The following is an 18,674-nucleotide window of genomic DNA, read 5'->3' as shown; positions in this document are numbered from 1 at the left end:
CCTACTGTAGTCAGACCACAATTTGCTTTCAGAACTGCCTCAAAAAGATGCTGTGAACATTCCTGTGTCACTTTGGTTTATAAACTGACAAGATAGCATCACGTGGTTACTGCAGAATTGACAAATGCACATCAATAATGTGAATGTCTGATTCAATCACATCCCAAAGTTTTTACTTGGTGAGTTCTTGTAACTGAGGAGGCCCTTGTAGTGGAGTCACTGTCCTGTTCAAAAACCATTTTGAGACGATTTGAGTCTTGTGGTGTATTATCCCACTAAAAGCAGCCATCACTAAATGGGGAAAACAGGACAATGAGGACATGATCAGAAAAAAATACTTATCTTAGCTGAGGTGTTTACGCTCAACTGATGCAACAAAAGATTCCTCACACTATTAAACATCCAGCAGTAGCCTGAATGTTGATACAAGACAGGACAGGTTTCATACTTTCATATTGTTTACAGCAAATTCTGACCCTACTGCCTAAATGTAGCAGCAGGCAACCTTTTCCCAATCTTCTGTTCTCTAATTTTGGCAAGCCTATGCTATTTTTAAACTCTTCGCTGTTTTTAGCTGACAGGAGAGTCTCAGATATGCTTGTCTTATGTTATTGTAGCTCATCTGGTTCAAGGTTGGCAACACGTGGTTATTTGAGTTGTTGATGCCTTTCAATCTGCTTAAATCAGTCTGGCTATTCTCTTCATTTTCATTCACAGAACTGCCACTCACATGGTACTGTTTTCAGACCATTCTCTGTAAACCCCAGAGATGTTTATATAGATAGATAGATAGATAGATAGATAGATAGATAGATAGATAGATAGATAGATAGATAGATAGATAGATAGATAGATAGATACAGTTAGGTCAATTTTTGGCTCTGTACACCAACACAATGGATTTGAAATGAAACGAAAAAAAGATTTGCTTTAACTGCAGACTTGACAGTGCTGGAGCAACATCCTAGGGACAGGTGAGATCAAGATCAACTTGTACCAGCAGAGTGATGGAAAGTGTATGGACAAGGAAAGCAACTGCTCATGATTCTAAGCAGTGAAGCGTTGTAGTAGTATTGACATGGTGTGGGCATGTATGGCTGTCAATGGAAATGGTTCTCTTGTATTTAATAATGATGTGACTGCTGACAAAAGCAGCAGGATGAATTCTCAAGCGTTTCAGGCAATATTATCTGCTCATATTTAGCCAAATGCTTCTGAACTCATTGGACGGTGCTTCACAGTGCAGATGGAGAATGACCCAAAGCATACTGCAAAAGCAACCGAAGAGTTTTGAAGGGAATCTGAATCCGATTGAGCATGCACTTCACTTGCTCAAGACAAAACTAAAGGAAAAACGCCCCAAGAACAAGCAGGAACTGAAGACAGTTGCAGTAGAGATCTGGCAGAGCACCACCATGACTGAAACCCAGTATCTGGTGATGTCTATGTGTTCCAGACTTCAGGCTGTAATTAACTGCAAAGGATTTGCAACCAAGTATTAAAAAGTGAAACTTTGATTTATGATTATTATTCTGTTCAATTACTTTTGGACCCTTAACAAGTGGGAGGCACATGTGCAAATTGTTGTAATTCCTACAGCGTTCACCTGATTTGGATGTAAAAACCCTCAAATTAAAGCTGGCAGTCTGCCGTTAAGCACATCTTGTTTGTTTCATTTCAAATGGATAGTGTTAGTGTATAGAGTCAAAAATGTTAGAATTGTGTCCATGTCCAGATATTTATGGACCAAACTATACATGCATAGATAGATAGATAGATAGATAGATAGATAGATAGATAGATAGATAGATAGATAGATAGATCTATGTGTGTAACAATACATCGTAATATTAAGAAATCATGAAATAAAAAATGTTTCAATGTGTATCACTGAAGTAAACGGTAAGCTATCGTTAGCTTGTTTCATCCAACGGTCAGCTTACTGTATTTTTTACGGTAAATTCCTACATATTATAATATATTATTGTTGTTTGTACCATGTTTGAGAAAGAACAATAATAATAATATTCGATAAAATTAAACTTTTTTATAGAATATGATATCAGGATGATACATGAGTTAAGTATCGAGATAAGTGTTGAATCTTAACTTCAGTGTATCGTTACACAGCTAACTGACAGACCTAGACAGATATATACATTGTAATATTGAGTAATACAAATGTTTCGATGCGTATCGCTGAAGTAAAAGATGTGACTTTTTCCAAGGGTCAGCTTACTGCATAGGGTAATTTACCCAACAATTAAAATTCCTACATATTATAATTTTGCATTGTTTTTACCAAACGATATCGAGATATCATATCGTGAGTTAAGTATCTAATAGTGATTAGGTGTATCTTTACACTCCTGACAGACAGACAGAAAGACAGATAAAGAGTCACCTGAGTGTTGAGTCTAACAGCAGCAGCAGTTTTCTTCTCCTCCAGCAGCAGCAGCGCTTCCTCCGGCCGGAGCTCCAGTGGTCTGCCCAGCCGAACATTCTGCCGCGGTTGCCGGGCCAGAGAGCCCACTAGAGCCCCGATGACACCCTCAGACCTGCACTTTTTCATGTCAGACACTTTCCACAACATAGGGGTGGGTCCGCAGAAGCTGACGTCAACCAAAGAATCTCCTGTTGGCTGATGCTTTCTTTCACGTTTAGTATCCATATCCTCCTTTATTTCCACACTTGATGATTGTGGATCCTTCATAACTGCTGGATCCTCATCCATTACTCTTCCAAAACACAGCTGGATGTGTCAACACATGACTCTCAGCAGCATACAAGCTGGGCATCTGCTCTAAAAGTCATTTACTCATACATTTAGGCGCGTTAAAGTAAATACATGGCGATCATATGGAATTTATCTCAGTTCACCGCTTTTACGACCATAGACTAACGTTATACGTAAACATGAATTGAAGGTATACATATTTCTAAACAAACTCTACCTCATAGTCACGCTAACCTCGCGCTGTCTGTACATACCTGCTAATTCAGTATTGGTTTCTTCTGCTAAAAGAGTTATGTTAAATGTGAATAACTAAAAACACAACATCATACACAAAATGATTCACCACACGCGTGTTTTCTGTTCAACTTACTTCCCTTGCATCACATTCCACGTGACTATTTGTCCATTTGACGCATGGCGCCACCTAGTGGTTTCCTTGGTGTTAGCTTTATTCGAATGGTTCAATTCCCTTAATATTATTAACAATATCTTTCAAATCAATTGGATCAAGAATTGTCTTTATAACAATTATTCCTTATGGTTCTTTATCCCTAATTTTATCTTTAAGAAATGTGGTGGCCTCCACTTTTTACTATCTTGTGATTTTAAGCGTTCTAAACTTTCTATTAAGATGCCCAATTTTCATAAGCCTTGAACACATGGAAATTGACTTTTAAGCATATCTAATCCCCCAACTCATGTATTATTTGGAACAATCAGTATATTTTATTAATAAACAGGTCAATACTTTGGAATGATTATGTTAAAAAACGATAAGTTTTTGTTACAGACTAAAGATTTTGATTTTAAATCATGTTGGGGGATTTATATAATCACAGTGAATTTATAAACACCTTTGGTTTAAAAATTACTTTGAATGAATACAGAAAAGTTCATTCGTTTATTTTATTTTCGGCTCAGTCCCTTTATTAATCAGGGGTCATCACAGCGGAATGAACTGCCAATTTATACAGCATATGTTTTACGCAGCGAATACCCTTTCCAGCTGCAACCCATTACTGGGAAACATCCATACTCTCATTCATACACACACACTGCAGACAATTTAGCTTACCCAATTCACCTGTATTGTCTTTGGACTGTGGGGGAAACCGGAGCACCCGGAGGAAACCCACGCGAACACGGGGAGAACATGCAAACCCCACACAGAAATGGCAACTGACCCAGCCTAGGCTCGAACCAGCGACCTTCTTGCTGTGAGGCGACTATTTTTATTTAATTACCTTTTAATATTTGGATGAGTTTTACACTTTTAATGTTTTAATGTAATGGTTAAATTTTAAAGAACAAAGAGGATAAATTGAGTAAATGATTAATAAAGCAAGCCCGACTCAAGAGAAATCACTGAGGGTGCTTCTGGAATTAGTGAGGGTGCTCTATTTCCCCTTACTATACTTTTGTTAATGCATTCATATAATCAATCATTTTAAAACAGGTTAAAACTAAAGCAATACTTCTGGAATGAACAGGATGACAATTAATTGACTTTATTCAAAAGTGAGTATAAACGCATTAAAAAAATGATCAAAAAAGTTAATCAATGATGATAATTAAATAGTCACTGGATAATTTTATGCAGCTCTGTTTACATTTCTCTATAAACTCTGCGGTCTCAAACTGGGAATATTTTTGTGAGCATAAAACACCTGAAAGGAATGAATGAACTGGCACATGATCATATAAAGAGAAGAAAAATTAACGTTCACATTATCAGTTTGAATGTCTTACATGTAAATACTATGAATACTTCTTTAAGTAACTGATTTCAATATTAGCAGCCTACAGGACAACCAAAAACAGGTCATCAACACTAATTTAATCAATTAAGCAGTGTGTGTTGTTACTGGTCGTTGCCTGCAGATAAATCCTTCCATTTCCTTCTTAATTTTGAGCCATAGACTGCAGAGTTGTGAGTATAAGGTGAGCCATGAACCGGTGAGGAGGCTGGACATCCAGTCTACACAAGCAGAAACACTGCCTTCAGTGCTGACCTTCATTAACGCCATCTCACACAACAAAGCTTCACATCACACACCTGCAGAAGAAGACAGAGAGAAAGATGTTTCAGTTTATAACACCATGACTGTCATCTGGAGGTATTTTCAGTACATGGACAGTTCACCCCCCCACCCCCCAAAAAAGGGTGAGGGGTAAATATAAAACCATAATTTACAGACATATCATTACATATAACTGACTGCTCCAGCTTATAAAAAGTAATAAAATAAGGCGGCATGGTATACTCTCCAGTCTTCTTTACAAGTCAATATCTAATCCCTGGAGATGACATTAATAATTGATCATCAACACTGGAGTACAAACTGAGACCACCCACAAGTCTGTTGGATTCCTGCAGCATTACGCCCGTCTGTGTGGAAGAGAGTCCATGTGAACACTCAGCTTCATCTCATTCTCCAGAATCTGCACCAGCTGCTGCATAGACGGCAGGTGTCCCGACTGGAGCTTTGACCATACAGGCACATCTGGGAGCACATTGATGGATTAGTTCAACCAAAAATGATTCATTATTCATCCTCATATCATTCTTATCCATTGAGCCCTTCACTCATCCTTGATGAAACACAACCACAGATATTTCAGATAAATTCTGAGAGCTCCATAGACAGCAACTGTCTTAAGTAGACATGGGATGATATTTGGTTTTTATGACTATTTAATTTAGATTTTTTTAGGGCAACAGTATCTCTAGCAAAAGGACCCTTCATATCAAAAGCCACTAGTCAGCTCACAATTCAGCAAACATCTGAAAAACAAGTCGCTTATACACCAACATCCAAAGATGCTATAGACCTGAACAGTGCAGAGGCTTAATTTATATCCAAAGAAAAGCAAGATTTCCAAAGACGTCTTTTCAAGTTTCAAAGAAATCTGTGTTTTTGAAACTCAATGAAGATCAGAAGTCAATGGTTTATTTTAATTAATTAGCCTGACAAGTTTAAAATAAAAAAAGCCAAAAATATATTTTAAATGTTTCTTAAAATAAAATACATTGTGTTCAAAGGGGAAAATGTTTTTGTTTTTTTACCCAGACATTTAAAAAGGATTTATTTTAGAGCAGTAAACACAATACTGTGTTACCGTGAAATCGTGATATTATTATCAGTCTGAATCCTGTACCGGCCCATGCCTAGTCCGAGATGTCCATAGTTGGGAAAAAGAACCAAACATACTGTCAAAACCTTCTATGTGACTTCAGTGGTTCAACTTTAATCATACAAAGCTCCAAGAATACTTTTGTGCAAAAAAAAACAAACTAAACACAACACGTTCACCAATGTCTTCCCTGTCAGATCAGGGTACGCATTTGCTACAGCCAATATGACACTTGCTTGTTGCACTGCGGATTTTTAAAAAACTTCCTTGAATTCATTGAAAATTTTACATATTTGTATAAATATTTGTCAATGTGTCAGTGCACAGTGCATCATCCACTTGTTAAGTCTTCATCGCACAAAGCAGCTTCTGGGTCCATCAAACTGTATGGGGAGGCTCAACAATTGGTAATAATAAGCATTTACAAAGCGCTGTAATACTTTCGAAAGTCACAATCACAATATACAGGTGAAGTCAGAATTATTAGCCCCCTGTTTATTTTTTTCCCCAATTTCCTTTCAACTGAAGATTTTTTCAACACATTTCTAAACATAATAGTTTTAATATCTAATTTCTAATAACTGATTTATTTTATCTTTGCCATGATGACTAAATAATATTTGACTAGATATTTTTCAAGACACTTCTATACAGCTTAAAGTGACATTTAAAGACTTAACCAGGGTAATTAGGTTAACTAGGCGGGTTAGGGTAATTAGGCAAGTTATTGTATAAAGATGGTTTGTTCTGTATACTATCGAAAATATATATATAGCTTAAAGGGGCTAATAATTTTGACCTTAAAATGGTTTTAAAAAAATTAAAAACTGCTTTTATTCTAACACATAAGACTTTCTCCAGAAGAAAAAAATATTATCAGACATACTGTGAAAATGTCCTTGCTCTGTTAAACATCATTTGGAAAAAAAGGGGAGCTAATACTTGTGACTTCAACTGTATATATAACCATGACTAATATCAGATGGCTACGAAGTGAATAATTTTTTTTAAACTGTTAAAATATTAATCTCTGTGATCCTAGAGACTGTGGTGTACACCATGATTTTATTACAAAAAAATCACTTGCATGTGTTAAATGACTAAAAATGGGTCTTTAATTACTATTTTCTCAATACAACAGAGCAGCGGCATGGACCCAGAAACACACGTTACACACATAAATTACGACTTACCAAGCTGGTATGCAAAGGTATTTGCCTGTATGACATCAAATATACCACAATAGCCAAATTAACCTTTTTGAAGCCTAGTTGGACACATTATTTGTTCATAATAAGGAACATATTGTAATGGTACAAAAACCTCTTACATAATGACATTTTTGATTTCTCATGCCATTATACATGTCATATTTTTGTCATTTGTCATAATGCACACACTAAACACACACCCTGACCTGTCTCTAAAGAGAAGATATTGGTGAACAAGGTCGTTTTTACAGTGTACAAAAGTGTTCTTCAGCGTCATATGACTGAATATCCTCTAAAACATGGGGTGTCCAAACTCGGTCCTGGAGGGGCAGTGTCCTGCTGAGTTAAGCTCCAACTTGCTTCAACACACACTGCCAGCAAGTTTCTAGTATATCTAGTAAGAGCTTGATATTGGCTGTTTCACAATTCCAAGAATGCAGAGAACGGACTTGCGTTCTTGTGAAGAACGGTCTTGCCAGGTCACCTCTGAAGAACGAACTTGGGAGACCGCGAGAACAAAGAACGCGTCCTGTGAGAAATGAGATGCTGCTTTCTTCCTGATGGTCACATGACCTTTATGCGTTTTTAATGGAAAACTATTTAAAGATTACAGCATTCAGACAACGATTTATTGTTTTCCCCTTTTCACAATGCTATACATATAGACTTTACAAATATAGGTTGCACAATACAAATAAAACAGATTTTAATAGGAATTACAGCAAATAAACACCCTTAAAGAGCCCCTATTATACATGAAATAGGGTCATATTTAGGTTGTAAGGGTCTCCAACAACAGTCTAATATTCATGCAAGGTCAAAAACACTTTCATGGTCTTATAATCTGCATTTATTTTTACCTAATTATCCCAGCGACTCCCATATGAACCGTTCAGCGATTCATTTGTTCCCAACCCCTTCCTCAGCGCGAAGCTAATCTGCGCTGATTGGACCGATGACGGGGGGGGGGGGGGGGGGGGGGGGGGGGGCGTCGCAGATATATCTGAGGACGCGGGTGGTGAGGGAGGTGTCGCAGACGCCACCCTCTCTATTCTGCCGCCCTAGGCGCGGATATAACTGCTGAGGGGGCGGGTGGTGAGGGTGGTGTCACGGACGGCGCCCTCTCTATTCTGCCGCCCTAGGCGCGGATATAACTGCTGAGGACGCGGGTGGTGAGGGAGGTGTCGCGGACGCCGCCCTCTCTATTCTGCCACCCTAGGCGGCCGCCTAGGTCGCCTCTATGGACGCGCCGGCCCTGATAATGCTGAGGTTTCATCTTTAGGTAGACTGTCAATAATATCCATCTGCACAGCGTGACTTCATTCGACCGGTGTCTCTGTGTGTGTGGTTTTTTTTCTGTGTTAGTGGGCGGGGCCGCAGGTTTCAAATCTCCCGGGTTTGTGCGCGCAACTACATGTGTTTCGTAGCCGCGTCATCACGAAACACCTAATGACTCGTTATGAAGACGACTCGTTTGAAGCACTATGAGTCGACTCTTATAGATGAATCAATAGTTTTAAACACTGTACACTTACAGATTTAAGCCTTAGCTGGATATTTCACTTCACTTAGAGCTGTGTTACACAATACATGGAAGGGCATTTTCAAAAACCCATAATATGGGCTCTTTAATGTGTTTATGCCTTTATTAAGATTTTTATGTTGACTTTCACAGTCTCATTTAGGGAAACTCCTGAGATAAATAAGTGAGATCTCTGAACGTTAATAATAATCTATATAAAATGCTGCGCTTCCCACCTACAGTCGCAATGACTTCTGGGACTTCTAGAGCGAGTTCGGTGCTTAATTCTGCATCGATGCTTCCTCGATATCAAGAACACATCCGGCAAGTTTCACGCGTCCTCTATTCTTGTGGTCTTGAGTATTGGAACTGAACTTAGGCAGTTGATGATGATGCTACACGAGAACACAAGACCGCTGAAGAACACATATTGAGAAACATCATCTGTTTCAGGTGTGTTTGATTAAGGTTGGAGCTAAACTCTCCAAGATACCGGCCCTCCGGGACCAAGTTTGGGCACCCCTGCTCTAAAATATCCTCATTTGTGTTCCATGACTGAAATGACATGAGGGTGCGTGAGTAATATAATTATTTGGATTTCTGGGTGAACTATACCTTTTACACAAATACACAAAGTTAAAAAAAATCTGTAGTGTTAAACATCAATTATCATTAATTCAATCATCAATCAATAATTAATTTGGGTAAAATCTTTGATCTGCATGTAATCAATGATCAGTAAACACAATCAGTCTTAAAATCGGCAAACTAAAGGCGGCTTGATTTGATTTGATCAGTCTTACCATTTAGGGTGACTTCGAAGGCACCAGTGGACATGCATTGGTTTTCAATCATGTTGCTGAGGAAGAACACCATCGTGCAGGCGTATATCTTTATGAAACAAAACAAGCTGAGGTCACAATCACATTAAGTAGGAAACTGGACTAAACACAAGTACTGTCGTTTCTGAATCACTAGCAACACCAAACAGTGCTACGTTAATAATATTTTAGCCAGTGGTTGACCAAGCAGAAATGCATTTGTTGATGCAGCACTGCCATATGAAAATCAATGACCAAAGAGCTCCGTTCCATTACACTGTTTTATCTAATATTTAAGACATTTTTACATGTTGTATAATTTTTTTTTAAAAACATCAATAACTTTTAATAACAATATAAGTTGCATATATTTAATAATGCATTCTTAGAGCAGACTCATAAATGTGCTAAGATTAAATCATAAATGGCCATCAGGTTGAGTGCAAAGTTCTCATATGCAGATTGATTGGACAAGTTTTATGCAAATGACTAAGCTCAGTCAAGTAGTTACTAATTTAAGGTAAAATACACGCACACAGTAAAATGCTAAATGATTCACACCAGGCCAGTAGTGTTGCAATGACAACATAAGAACAGCTTGTTTGTAACCATTAAACTTTTTAATCCAGTCCCTTACTGTTTCACTCAGAATATATAGTAAATTTTTAAACCCTTGCGCATCCTTTAGGACATCTTTTTGTCAACTTTTTTTTGGTTTAATTTTGCCTGTGTTCATTCCATCTGTGTAAACTTTGTCCCAGGCATGTATTTGAATGTATTTTGTATTTGAATTGTAATAATTCAACATCATTTCCTTTATAAAACATTTTTACACTTGGTACAAAAAAAAGTTCCTTTCAGGATGTTTGGGACAAAAATGTCCTCATTGAAACCCATTAAAATTTCAATTTCTCACCCCAGTGCCATTTGACTATAAAATGACGTAATATTTGTTAATAGGCTTTCATCCTGTTGGCACAACTTTACATTTTAAAATTGTACAATTTTCTGGACTACAGGTTTTTTTCCAGTTTTTGGCTCATGCATATTATAGCGTATTATAGAGCTGATTTGGTGAATTATGCAGCAATAATTGTGTGTGTATATTAGTATGAATGTCACAGTTTGCTTTGAATGTGTTTAATGAACATATGTGTAAATAGTTTGAAAGGAATAAATTATATTGTACTGGAAATCCTTTCCCCATGCCTAAAATTAATAAATGTTTGATAATTATGATTAGAATGATTGAATATGCTGGTTTTAAAAAATCTATGTTTATTTATTTATTTAGGTTTTATTGCCATATCAGCAGCATTGGCTATATTCATGCCAAAAACATGTACTAATAAGTATACAATATATAAATTATACAGTCAAATCAGTTTCTTAACAAACATACATTGTAAAAAACAACAAAAAGTACACAAGTAGCAACAATACTGAAAAGAGTCATATACAATCTTTTAGTTTGATTAAAGATAAATATTCTAAAAGTGCTCCAGAAGGCACCTTTTCAAACATTTTACTTAAAAATATTTCCAGAATAAAAACATTCTCTAACATAGTTTAAAAATACACATTCTATTAAAATATGTTTTATCGTCAAAATATTCTTACACACGTCTTTAGGTTTTTCTTCCCCTTTCAATAAATATGCGTTTGTAAGTCTTGAGTGTCCAATTCTGCATATGTACAACCTGGTCATGTCTATTTTCAAAACGGTAATTATTTGTTTCATTTACAAATGGATTCACTTCATACAATTTGTTATTCCTACATTCATCCCATTCCATTTGAATGTTCCTATTAATATACAGATTTAAAACAGGTTCGAAATCAGACACAGAAATTTTACATTCTGTTATCTCCAACTGTAAGGCTTCCTTAGCTGCTCTATCTGCACGTTCGTTTCCAATGAATTCCATATGACCAGGTATCCAGCAGAAAATAATATCAAAGTCTTTAGTCTTTAAAAGGTCCACTTTTTCTATTATGTTAAAGGTCATAGGATGATCAGTTTTTAGAGATTCAAGTACTTGACATCGAATCTGTGCAAATTAAAAACTGGCATTGCTGTTCTTTTTCAATTTGTTCCAGAGCTAAAAACAGTGCACAAGTTTCAGCTGTGAACTTCGAGCTTTGTCCTGGAATACTCTTTCTGAAACACTCTGAACCAATCACTGCTGCAGCAGATACTCGTCCATTTGATTTTGAACCATCTGTATACACTGGTAAGTTGGTAGATTGCATAGGATATTCATAAATTCTTCCTGGTAAACATTTGGGTGGATCTCCCTTTTATTAAACTGAGACAGGTGCAAAAAAATCTGTCAGTGAAAGCAGAATAAAATAATAATATACAATTTTTTATGATCTTGCTGGACATTTTCAACAAACTATTTTATTAGGATGCACAAGGGTTAACACCCAAAGTAGAAAATCTACATGCCCTGCTGTATGAAATGTGATTTGCATCCAAATTGTATAAATGAACAGGGACAAATTCAAAGTTAGAAAAATAATTATTGAATTAGAAAATACATGTTGGACATTCCTAAATGTGACGTGTGAACAGAAATAATGATGCGGTCCATAATGCCCATTCACTGACCTTATTTTCTTGCGCCCAAAGCCAGATACCTGGAGTTTCAATATGTAAATATGTGAAAGGGTTCTTGCCCAGGATAATTAAGCCAATCACGACAAGTTTGAAGACAGAGAGGAAGGAAGCAATGTGCCTGAAAAGAAATAAAGTTAATAATAATAGCTTTGGCGACCCTTGATAAATAAGAGACTAAGCCAAAGGAAAATTAATGAATTCACTTTATGTCACCTGATTTCTCAAGCAATTACTTTAAAGATTGAACATTCAAAATCCCTCCCTCCTCAATCAATCTCTGCTCTGATTGGTCAGATGGCACAGTTGGTTTCTACTGATCTACAGCTCATGTTAGAAACAAAACCTGTATTACCATATCCCAAGGCTGATTATGAAACATTAAGCAAGCATGATGTGAACTGGATATTTCTTAGTGATTATTTGTTTTGGGGAAATAAAAGCCAATCATATACCTTTCATTTGAGCTTATGAACTCAATAGCCAATGAGAAGCATTTAGACAAGTCATTTTGTTGAGTTTGCTGATTAAATTCTTCTCCCTCAGGTTATCCCTCATCATAAAAAACAACATTTAGCTATGATACAAGCAAGAGAATAATCTGAGGGATGTAAACAACAACCATTTTGAGGAATGTAAACAAAAACAATGGTCCTAATGTATTTTTTCGTTTTAGATTTTTAATTTTCAAAGCTTCTAAGAATCCAGAAAGCTCAACATAATGGCAGCTGTGTTAACATTAGTTATGATTGAATCACATCTTGTTACAGTCCTGAAATAATTTGATGACAAGGAACTGTTCATGGAACAATGATATTGGCATATTGAAGTGGTCTATATTGGTGGTTTTCATTAAAGTGCATAAGTGGCGCTAAAATAAATGTTTCTTCTCAACAGGCCAAACCAAAGAAATGTTTGAGGGGAGACGTTGTTTAAGGTTCATGCCAGTATTATACACTGCCATTACTCAGATTAATCTACATACTGTACATTGATTATGGAAAAAAGAAACTGGACTAATGACTCATTCCAGGAGTTCAGAATTAATTTCAGAATTACAAGAAATGCAAATATTATTTCAAAAAACATAATGGGTCATGTCAAATTAATTTCTGCATTGGTTTGCACCATCGAACCACAAAAAAAAAACAGTTATAAGTGTCATTGTTTTTTGCTTTTTTTAAATTGAGATTTATACATTATACAAGCTGAATAAATAGGTTTTTAATTTGTTTATACTTAGTTATGATGGGACAATATTTGGCAGAGACACAACTATTTGAAAATCTGGAATCTGAGGTGTCAAAAAATGTAAATAATGAAAATAATTGCCTTTTAATTCTCCAAATTAAGTTCCTAAAATGTACGTTACTTAACAAAAAAATTATTTTTTTTAAATATATTTACAGAAATGTACAAAATATCTTTTGGAAACCTGATATTTAGCTAATTTTCTAAGGATTTTTGGCAAAAAAAAAAAAAGATAACTGACCCATTCAATGTATTTATGGCGATTCCTACAAATATCAGCTTGTTAAATGTGACATCACGTGAAGCTGCTTCAGGGTCCATATATATATATATATATATATATATATATATATATATATATATATATATATATATATATATATATATATATATATATATATATATATATATATATATATATATATATATAAATAAATTGTTCAATTATCGGTGTCTGTAATGCAGCAAGCCCAGAGACTGTTGTGTACACCATGATTTTATAGAAAATTTATTTTATTGTGTGATATGACTAAAAGGTGGTCATAAACAGATATTTTCTCAATTCAACCGAGTAGCAGCTTGGACCCAGAAACATTCCAAACGTCGCCACATAACAAGCGGATACCCTTGCAACATAAGCCTGGTTTAGTGGTCCAGACAGGGTCACATGTTGTTACTCACCTGTATAAAGGCTGTGGCAGGAAATTTTCTCCCTCGATGCGGATGTCTGGGTACCTCTGGGTGAGAACCCGAGTGTACTCTTCAAACACCCGCCGGTACCCTCAGGAAACACTGCAAATTGAGAGACGCTGTACTTAGAAAATTGGTTGACAAAAAATACATCTAATTTTTTAAAAAAGCTGCTACCCAACTGCAAATTGTTATAGCAGTTTGTATAATACTAAGCCATTTTCCATATGCTAAGAGCTCTACTAACCCCTTCTGTCCTATAGATATAAAATACTAGTTTATTTATAAATGATATAAAAATCCAAATGTTGATGTTTTTTTATTCTTCTGTAAGACCAAATGTCACACATTTGGGTAAAGTTGGTTTTATGTTTGCACATTCGTTCATTTTTGAACAGTGACAACTTCTGACACAGTCTCTATATTGTTTATTAAGCTACTGTGAATATTCGGTCTGAAATTGTATTTAAGTATAACATCAAAACAACATTCAAGAGTCCACAGTTAGCTGATGATTAATAATAAAGCGTGTCTGGTATGCTGCCCCAGGAGAGAGCCCTGAGCTCATAAGATCCTCAAGCCTGGGGCTCCCTCCCGCTTGCAGGTTGAGTGGGGAGTTTAAGCTCAGGTAGATCTCGAGAACTGCTGTTTATGGCTAAAGACAAATTAGGGATTGCTATGGAGAGATATACTGCTGCCTAAGGGCGTACTCACACTATGCTATCCGAACCGTGCCCAGGCCGGTTTCCCGGATCGTTTGAGAAGTGTGAGTGCTCTGAATCGGGATCAGGCATGGTTCACTTGGCCGGCCCTGGCCCAGTTGGAAGAGGTTTGCCAAAGCGCGGTTCACTTGTGCTTTGGCGCGGTACGCTTATAGTGTGAGTGCAAAGCGCGCCAGAGCCCGAAACTGAAGACAAGACGTAACTTTTACGGGACTGTTTCATATGTGTTTATTAATCATTCTTACTGTTCAATGAACACAAATGGCTCGTTTCCACTGACTGGTACGGTACGGTTCGGTTTGGTACGGGTCACCTTTATCAGGCTTGCGTTTCCACTAACAAGGGTACCCTTTTGGTGGGCATGGTGTATGACAAAGTTTCAGTCGATGTCATTCTCGCTCGAGGAAATGTCTACAATAAAGCTGTAGGGGTCATTCACATATCATATGAAAAGCACTTCTCACAACACAGATGCTTTGCACACATAAATACTTGTGTAGAAATGTTTATTACTAACTTTTCTATGAACATGAGTTGATTATAACTGCAGATCAATGACGAACGAAACAGCCTACTGTAACGTCTGTAATTATATTAAATAACTAAATAAATGAACATATATAAACACATACACCCCTTTATAGTCTCCGATACGTTACCAACTACAGAAGAACCACATATAGCAGACATTTCGCCCGTATTTAGGTTCAAAATCAACACAAAATATAGCCCACAGTCAGCGAAAACCTCTTATCTGTGTATGTAATCTTCAGCAGCACATGTAGCCTCTGTTAGAGAGTCATTCCCGGTTCATATTAGTCCAAAATGTGAAGATAATAAGTTAGTTATACATGGCATTTTGTTCGCGTTTGCTGAAAAATAACATGCTCCTTTTTTTCCGGCTTCTCCTTTGTTTCTTCACGCTTCACTCTCGCGTTTGTCAGTGTCTGACAGGATCGGGTTTCAAAAGCACGTCAATAATCAAGCGCAGGTTATTATCATGAGCTCAAGAAGTTTGTTATTTCAGATATAATGTTAGACGCGCGCTAGCAAGAAAGCGAAACCGCTCGCGCCTCAGACTGGCTCGTAAAAAACTACAGGGCACAGGGTAAATCTGCTCTTCTTCTTGGCTTTGTAGCTGTTCATCCAGACGACGACAAGGTTTGTTTGAGCCCAGATCGACCATGGCTCGTTATTATATGTATAAATAATTCCGCTGTAATCTCTCGGCTGTGTATTTCAAACATGGCGGGTTTTTTGTTTTCATTCTGGCTTGTTGCGTAAGCGAGTGACGTATCTCTGTAAACCAATAGCGTTCAGCTGCGCATGTGGCTCCGCCTTTTGGTACCCTTTCTCGTGTTTGGTACCCTTTCGAAAGGGTGCCGAAAAAGTGGTACGGTACGGTTCGGTTCGGTGCGCTTTTTGACAGTGGAAACGGCCATAAAAGCGTACCAAACCAAACCAAACCGTACCGTACCACTCAGTGGAAACTGGCCAAAACTGTTGTAGATTATTAAAGATGCAAAGCCCTCACTGCACGACAGCTGCACCTTTAGCAAACCTCCTAATTTCTGCAACACGAGGACTTTATGATTGTTTATGAGGGTCAACAGTGGCTGTTCGGCAAAATGATATATGATGATATGAACTAAAATGATATAACTAAAAAAATCTCCACTGTGCTGAGCGAGAGCGCTTACTGAACAGCGCATCATCGATGACGTAAGCGTGCCCATGCCTGAATGTAATGTGAGTGCGGGCCGTCGCGGGAAATGGGATGGGGGACATAGTGTGAGTACGCCCTAAGAGCATGTCTATGGTGCCAATTTGGTTTGGTCAATTCACTTATGTCGCATGTCTTAAAAAACGATGGGAAGAAACCGGGGAACCCTGGGGACACCCACGCAAGCACAGGGAGAACATGTAAACTCCGCACAGAAATGTCGACTGGCCTGGTAAAGACTTGAACCAGTGACATTCTTGATCTGAGGCAACAGTAGGGCTGTGCGATTAATCAAATCAGAATCACAATTTGAAACGTTGTGATTAGCTAATTGCAAGAGTCTGCGATATGAAATATGTTTATATTATTGAACTTTCCCGGCCCAGAGCAAAATGCATGACTGCCGTCTGTGTGTGACAGTCTTACTAGCCAATTGAGTGAGCACACTTTCGATCTGCCCAATCAGAATTGCACAACCAAACTATGCAGAGCGCCCACAGTAAAAAGAAAAAGAAAACAAACAGGAAAGTGCAGACAAGTGAGGTAATGGTGTCTGTTGCATTAATAGACAAATTAATATAAAAGAAAATCAGCATGTTGGTAACATGGGAATATTTTGGTTTCAAAGTCACAGATACCAAACAAAAATAGGTCATTTTTAAGAGCTGTTGCAGAATTGTTGCCAAGGCTTACAGATTATTAAGCTGAAGCTTGACTATAAAATTAAAATCGCAAATCAAATCGCAATATCTGTCAAAAAAAAATTGCAATTAGATTTTTTCCCCAAATAACACAGCCCTAGGCAACAATGATAACCACTGGGCCGCCATGCCGCACTATCTAGGAAAAGGGAGGAGGAGTAGAGGTGATACTTCAAGACGAGATAACTGAGGTAAGAAAATATGGTTATTTATTTTGACTTAGGAACGGTCTGATTGGTGAATCATGTATTAGCTAATGTGGGACCAGCCGTGGTCAATCATAAGCACGTGATCCTCTCGAAATTAGTTTAAAAATACACTTCACTTTGCACAAATTAATTGACAGTGAACAATATTGTACTTTAAGATATATAGGCTGCTAATGTGATTTTACTATTAAGAATTTGCAGAGAATAGGTTTCTGAACTTATATTATTAAGGTGAATGTCTGAGTGTGCAAATATAAAACCAAGTTTAGCTCAATATGTCGCACTACATACACTGTAGTATATGAAAATTATTACATTTCATGATAACTAAATTACACTTTTCATGATAAAATACAATTTTTTAAAAATAATATAAATTCCAAACGATATTAAAGTTTGTTCTTTGTTCTGTAAAGTGATTTAAGAGTAATGGCAAATGTCTACATGTCAAATCAAACATAATAAGAAAACAGTACTGTTGCGTTATTGAGTGGTAGGCACAGAAACGAATAGGAAACATATGCTACAATTCTAGTTTAAAGTATTTACATGACACATAATAATGTCATTTTTTATTAAATTAGTAGCGTTATCAAGACATTTGATCAGCACGCGAACTGACAGGAAACGGAAAACCATTCAGTTGCTCACCAAATCTGAAACTTCAGCAGTGGCATTCCGGTATATTGCATTTTCATCTTTTTAATGCTGCCATTGTCGGCTGTGGCGTGATATACTGACAGTACACACACCAGTAAAAGATATAAACACCGCGTTTCCATCCCGCACTCTCCGCTCGTGGAAACTCTGCTCCGTCCCTACCGGAAGCTCCCAGAGAATAAATACATTGCATGCCAAATTAAAAGCTCCAGTTACATGCCAATGGTTTTTAATGTTTTACTTTTGACTTATAACAAAACAAGCACATCTAAAAGCTGTTATGTGACAAGGTGTATAGTAAACAACATATATATGTATAAAACAGAACTAAGTTTTTATGAGGGGTCGAATCTCGTTTATTAATTAATACTTAATCATGGTTTTCTATAGTACACCTGTAGTTATTATGTCTGTAGTAAACATGTTTCTGTGCGTACTGCTGTTTAAAAAAAAACAAATATTGTAGTAATACTATAATAACGCTGTAGGAACTGTTTATCTGGTGCAAACATTGGATTGCTATAGTAATCATAACTATATTTTACCTAAATATAATTGATAAAACACTGCAATGCAGTGGTAAAAAAGGTTTTCAATCAAAAATTTACACACAATATAAACAAAAAATTATTATATTTCAATCTGTCGTAGTAAAACTATATTTCATTTCAT

General features: G+C 36.8%; 2 protein-coding genes across 3 annotated transcripts in view; both read right to left on the bottom strand.

The window, feature by feature from the left end:
* Positions 1-3,144, bottom strand: part of tsen34 (TSEN34 tRNA splicing endonuclease subunit) — a 5,952-nt gene extending 2,808 nt beyond the window's left edge. For both annotated transcript variants that reach the window (XM_056478988.1, XM_056478989.1), the window contains exon 1: positions 2,405-3,144. In XM_056478988.1, the coding sequence (XP_056334963.1) occupies positions 2,405-2,734 (330 nt within the window). In that variant the 5' untranslated portion in view covers positions 2,735-3,144. The remainder of the gene's footprint in view (positions 1-2,404) is intronic.
* A 1,085-nt stretch (positions 3,145-4,229) lies between these two features.
* On the bottom strand, positions 4,230-18,169 carry selenot1b (selenoprotein T, 1b). Its single transcript, XM_056479035.1, has 6 exons — positions 17,994-18,169; positions 13,979-14,089; positions 12,041-12,167; positions 9,409-9,496; positions 5,094-5,241; positions 4,230-4,793 (listed from the first exon to the last, which is right to left on the bottom strand). Exons 1-5 carry the CDS (start codon positions 18,122-18,124, stop codon positions 5,117-5,119), a joined length of 582 nt encoding a protein of 193 aa, XP_056335010.1. The 5' UTR covers positions 18,125-18,169; the 3' UTR covers positions 4,230-4,793; positions 5,094-5,116.
* Between the last annotated feature and the right edge of the window lie 505 nt (positions 18,170-18,674).

The sequence above is a fragment of the Danio aesculapii genome, chromosome 18, assembly GCF_903798145.1.
Source record: "Danio aesculapii chromosome 18, fDanAes4.1, whole genome shotgun sequence".
In the NCBI taxonomy this organism is placed as follows: domain Eukaryota; kingdom Metazoa; phylum Chordata; class Actinopteri; order Cypriniformes; family Danionidae; genus Danio; species Danio aesculapii.
The sequence above is the reverse complement of the archived record's forward strand: the minus strand, read 5'-3'. Positions and strand labels throughout refer to the sequence as shown.